This window comes from Coptis chinensis, chromosome 8 (assembly GCF_015680905.1).
Source record: "Coptis chinensis isolate HL-2020 chromosome 8, ASM1568090v1, whole genome shotgun sequence".
NCBI classification, from domain to species: Eukaryota; Viridiplantae; Streptophyta; class Magnoliopsida; order Ranunculales; family Ranunculaceae; genus Coptis; species Coptis chinensis.
The window spans coordinates 3,354,856-3,360,341 of record NC_141463.1 but is presented as its reverse complement, the minus strand read 5'-3'; the positions used below and the strand labels follow the sequence as shown (position 1 = coordinate 3,360,341).

The 5,486-nt window shown below is 33.0% G+C and overlaps 1 protein-coding gene across 1 annotated transcript; it reads left to right on the top strand.

The window, feature by feature from the left end:
• The first annotated feature begins 3,568 nt into the window (after nt 1-3,568).
• On the top strand, nt 3,569-5,258 carry LOC147479361 (reticulon-like protein B9). Its single transcript, XM_086577618.1, has 5 exons — nt 3,569-3,709; nt 4,267-4,447; nt 4,544-4,685; nt 4,774-4,843; nt 4,924-5,258. Exons 1-5 carry the CDS (start codon nt 3,604-3,606, stop codon nt 5,091-5,093), a joined length of 669 nt encoding a protein of 222 aa, XP_086433744.1. The 5' UTR covers nt 3,569-3,603; the 3' UTR covers nt 5,094-5,258.
• Nucleotides 5,259-5,486: the final 228 nt, after the last annotated feature.

Below are 5,486 nucleotides of genomic sequence, written 5' to 3'. Positions count from 1 at the left end.
TGGTGTTAGTTCGATGTATTTGCATCCAAGTTTTGATTTCCCGTTAATTATTCTTTGATGTTAGTTTAATGCAGTTGTATCCATATTCTGATTGTCCATTAATTACTTTTTAATATTAGTTTAATGCTTGCATGTGCATCCAATTTCTGATTTCCCGTTAAATATTATTTGAGATTAGTTCAATACATTTGAATCTAGTTTTCTGTTTCTCGTTAATTATTTTTTGACGTTAGTTTCATGAAGTATTATATATATTTTAAAATATTTGTCATTATTGTTTTTTTTTTTAATATCTTTTGTGATGTTGTTTTTTGTATAATTTAATTTTCCACATGTAATTTGTTTTGGTTTGGTATATAATTTATTTAAGCCCAACGTCCACTTTAACTAAATCAATAGTTATCTAATTTATTTAAGCCAACGTCCGCTTTAATTGAATCTCGTTATTCCGCTAAAATTGGAAATTATAAAATTCAGAATTATTGTGGTTGGAATTGTAGTTTTTGAAATCCTTAACTATGACTAAATATCTAAATCCCATAGTGGATGACACATCAAATTGATCCAACTTTATTTGTTAAGCCCATATATATAGTGCATACAATACAATTTTATTTGTTTTGGGTGTACACCCGTACTGTTACTTATTTTATGATTAGTTTATTTATTTTTTCTTTTTTCCTAGTCACATGTGTGGTTAACAAATGCATAAAGTAAATGTTCAAGCAACTAAATTTATTTTTTCTTTTGTTCTTTCATAGTTTCATTGTTAATTTCTAGAAAGAAACTTTGTTATGTTAAATTTCACCTGATATTAGTGTAAAAACTATTCTTTGTCGCATAAGGGTTTTAGGAAAATCGTTTTTGGTTGAAACTATTGTTTTTAACAATTTAGTTTGTTGTATTTTTTTTTTCCATAATTAGCTATATTGTTTAGGAAAAGTTGGAGACTTTGTGAAACTATAAATGGGACTGGTTTTTTTATTTATATATTACTTTTTCATAATTAGTAATAGAGTTTAGAAAAAACTGGAGTCTCGATGAGTGTTAAAAATAGATTGGTGGGGGTATAACTATAATATATATATCTAAAGATTTGGAATTCCTTTTTTTTTCCCATAATTATAGAGTTTACAAAAAATTGGAGACTATGTAAAACCTTAAAAAATATATCCAAAAGAGTATAGCTATAATGTATATCTAAGGGCTAGCAAAAGGCACGTGCTGCGGACGTATTTAACTGTGGGGCCCTTGTTTAATTTTCTCATGATGAAGAGACCCACCAATGAAAACAAATGGCAAAGTTTAGATATTTAAAAAAAAAAAAAAAAATTAAAATTATACTCTTATAAGAGTATTTTTAGGAGTGATACTAAAAAAATACCAAAATTTTGAAATAAACCAAACACCAAACCAAAAAAACACCAACCATCTTTAGGAACAACATCAAATGACGCGGTTTTGGATAAACTGCGTCATATAGCCCACGCAGTTTTCTCAAAACCGCCTCTAAAACCCATCTGACATGCCCAAGCCCACGCGGTTTTCCTAAAACCGCAGGATGTGTCCCACATCAACTTTATTCTTTATTTTCTTTCTCAATCTTTCGCGCGGTTTTCGCAAAACCGCCTGATTGAAGCTCACTATTTAGCCCAATCTCACACGGTGTTAGAAAAACTTTGTGGTTTTTCCAAAACCGTGTAAGAGATTTGATACAGCACCAAAGCTGGAACCAAATTTTTCCCGATTTGATATTTTTTTGGTGTTTTCATCAACATGTGACTCTTTTGAAGATGAAAAAACACAAAATTATTGGAAATTTAGTGTTTGATGTTGGGAAAGTATCACTCCTAAAGATGCTCTAGTGAAAAAGACTATTTACCTCTATTTGTTTGACTTTTCCAAACATAAAGCCCATTATGAATAGAAATTAATTTAAAAAACTATAAAACTATAATTTTGCCCCTACAAAATAACAAAAAAATAAAAGAGAATATAAAATTACCAAATTGCCCCTGTGACGTACATGAAAACACTTTTCATCATACCCCATATTTTTCTATATAGTAAGATAATAAGATAGGGTTTTGATTCAGGCATCTCCAATGCGAGCGTAAAGTATAAAATGGAGGGTTAACTAGTATTATCTTCTACCAGATGGCGCAATTAGGATTTCCTCCTACTAATGGGGAAATTAGGGTCTTTTCCCCAAACACGGTCAATTTGGAGGAAGACCCTAATATAGTCGGAAGAAATTCTAATTGGGTCATCTGGGGGTAATACTAGTTAACCCTAAAATGTAAATTTTACCTCTGGAGCCACCTCCCAATAGGGATGCAAACTAATAGCTAATAGAGGCGAGTTGAGAATTTTCAACTCAATTGGTGTGGGTATCTTTAATTCTTTATACTTACTATACATCAAGACTAAAATATCGCCAATATATCTCGGTTTTTGAGATACTCCATATAAATATATTGTTATATATCGGATGGATATATTGACACATTTTGTATATGATATATATCAAATTGTTGACTGTGTTGACTTTGACTGATTTTTATTAATATATCAATGATATTTTTTGATATATCGACATATAAAACAAAATTTTGATCTGTCAACAAAAAGATATATATCCACCGTTATATCCAATATATATTGGTTTTTTAGAGGTCCGATATATCGCCCGATATCAAAATATTTGGCCATGCTATACATTAGAGTGTAGGAGCTGTAAAATCCAGTGGCACCTACGTGGAGGTGTGATTCTACACCGTGTAGATGCATGCTCAAGTTGAGATGTAATTTATTTATTCGAGCCCGTTATATGAACTCCGTCTTATATGAACTTCAAATGAACTCCACCACTAAAAGTGGATTTATAAGATGAATTAAGGGTTGAGTTTTGGTGAAGATAGTCTTGTCATAATGGAGAATATCCTTACAAAAAAATTAGCACAAATGAAAATGTTTAACCTTGTCAAAAGTTGTTTTGAAAATTGAAAAATATGGACCGTTGGATAATTTTATAACATTGTAAGCTAATTTTTGATCGCCTAGACATTTTTAAATATGATGAGTTTTTCTAAGGATAATCTATATTGTGAGGAGAACATCTCTTCCAAAAATCAGTTTCTAATTCATTGTTTTTAATGGTGGAGTTTTTTTGAAGTTCGTATAAGTGGAGTTCATATAACAACCGACTTATTTATAATATAAATGGGTGTCATAATAAAGTACAAAGTAGCCTTAAAATTACTTTATTTTTTCTTGATTTCCTCTCTAAGTAGCGCCTTAGAATTACCTAATGTATTCTTGCAACGACCAGTGTACCTTCATTGATAGCTAGGCAAACTAAGAGTAGTATTGTCACGCCGACACGCCTCCAACACAAAAAAATCAGAATGGATAAATTGGTTGGTTTTTATAGGTAGCGGTCATGTGAAGCAAACTTCTAAACCATGCACCAATGCAGAAGGCATCCCTTGCTTCTTCATTTTGGTTTCCTTAACTACCAAGCTTAGAACACTTCTCTGAGTTCGCTATATAACCAACTTAACAAAACATTGAACATATAATTAATTGCCTTACAAAACAATCATGCCGATCTATTCATCCGATTCTGACTCAGATAATGTATCATCGACCCCAGGACGACTGTTCAGACGCGAAAGGCCCCTACACTCAATTCTGGGAGGTGGACAAGGTAATATTTTCTTGCTCTAGGTCAATGATTTTCATATAAGAACATACAGAAACATTTCCAAGCATGACAAATCACAAATGTGTGTATTTGTAAGGCATAGTCAACCATACCAATAAACCGATGCTATTTCGTGTTGTGTTATCGTAGTATTTATGTCATGCATGTACGTGGTATTTCCAAAACTCAAAAGCACATTGTCCCATACTTGAAATTTGTTCATGTTACTTTTGATGTTGTGTGAGAAGTGAGAACAGAGGTTTTGAACACCCAAACAATCGTATGTATACAACCTTACTTCCAGCTTCTGTACTTTGGGTCTTGGGGACACATCAATACAATAGGCTTTTAGCTTGATTTAGGTACTCAACCTCAGTGCATGACCTGGTAACTAGTCCCGCATCAGCTTCTAATAGACGAATACTGCGTTTTCATGGAACACCTGAGAGAAATATGTATAAAGCCATTTGATGATCACCTCTGATCAAGGCTGTGTTACAATTGCATATTTGCATGGTAGACAAGAAATTTACTGAATATGGGTTTTGATTGTTTTGCAGTCGCAAACGTACTGTTATGGCGGAACAAGAATGTTTCAGCTGCGATTTTTATTGGGTTTACAGCAATATGGTTTCTTTTCGAGGTTGTTGAATACCATTTTCTTACACTTCTATGTCACATCTCCATCACTGTCATGCTAGTCATTTTTATATGGTCCAATGGCGCAGCATTATTCGACCGGTAACTTCTTTGAATGCAATGTGATTACATACTGAGTTACACTAAGACATGATTACCAATGTGCTGTATTGGTACATAATAAATTCCACTTTTCAGGCATCCTCCCAAGATTCCTGAAATCATCTTATCGGAATCTGCATTTCAACATGTCGCTCGAACGTTCCATACTAGATTCAATCAATTATTTTTAACACTATACGACATAGCATGTGGAAAAGACTTGAAGATTTTCCTCTTGGTATGATCCGACTCATCCCCCTCTCCTTCATACTAGTTACTTTTCGATTCAGGACAACCTTCACATTTTCCTGGTGATTTGTTTTCAGGCAATTGTTTTCCTATGGACGTTGTCAGTAATTGGATCCTATTTCACCACGATGAATCTTCTATATCTTGGTAAGTTTTAACATATTTAATTTAATTTTGGGCTTTCTGGTTTCAACTAATAAGGGTCATCCTCAAAATTGTCCAAATAGGCTTCCTCTGTATTGGAACTCTGCCCGCTTTGTATGAGAGGTATGAGCGCGAAGTCGATTATCTTGCTGGAAAAGGAACTAAGGATATTCGAAAACTCTACAAGAAATTTGATTCAAGGGTTCTTAACAAAATCCCAAGAGGACCAGTGAAGGAGAAGAAATTTAAATGAACTTGCAATATGCAAAACTGAACATCACTGGCTTTTCAAGACTTGATACTACTTCATGTATGACTGATGTCCAAATGTTTCGTTCACCATGAAACATCTCTGCTTCTAGATGTAAATATTGACAAATTAAAATAATAAAAGACATACTGTGAACGGAATCCATTATACTTGTGTTGGAGGCAAAGAAGGAATACTTTTCTGACTTAATTCGATCTTATTTCAAATCTTCATTTGATTTCCTCGAGCAGAATGCTGGCATGTCCTAATGTCCATGACTGGAACTTTGAATCACATAGGGTCTATATTGGTACATCTATTTTTGCAAAAGATACGAAAACCTCGATCAAAAACAATGCTCAATCCTACATTACTATGGAAAAAACTTACAATATT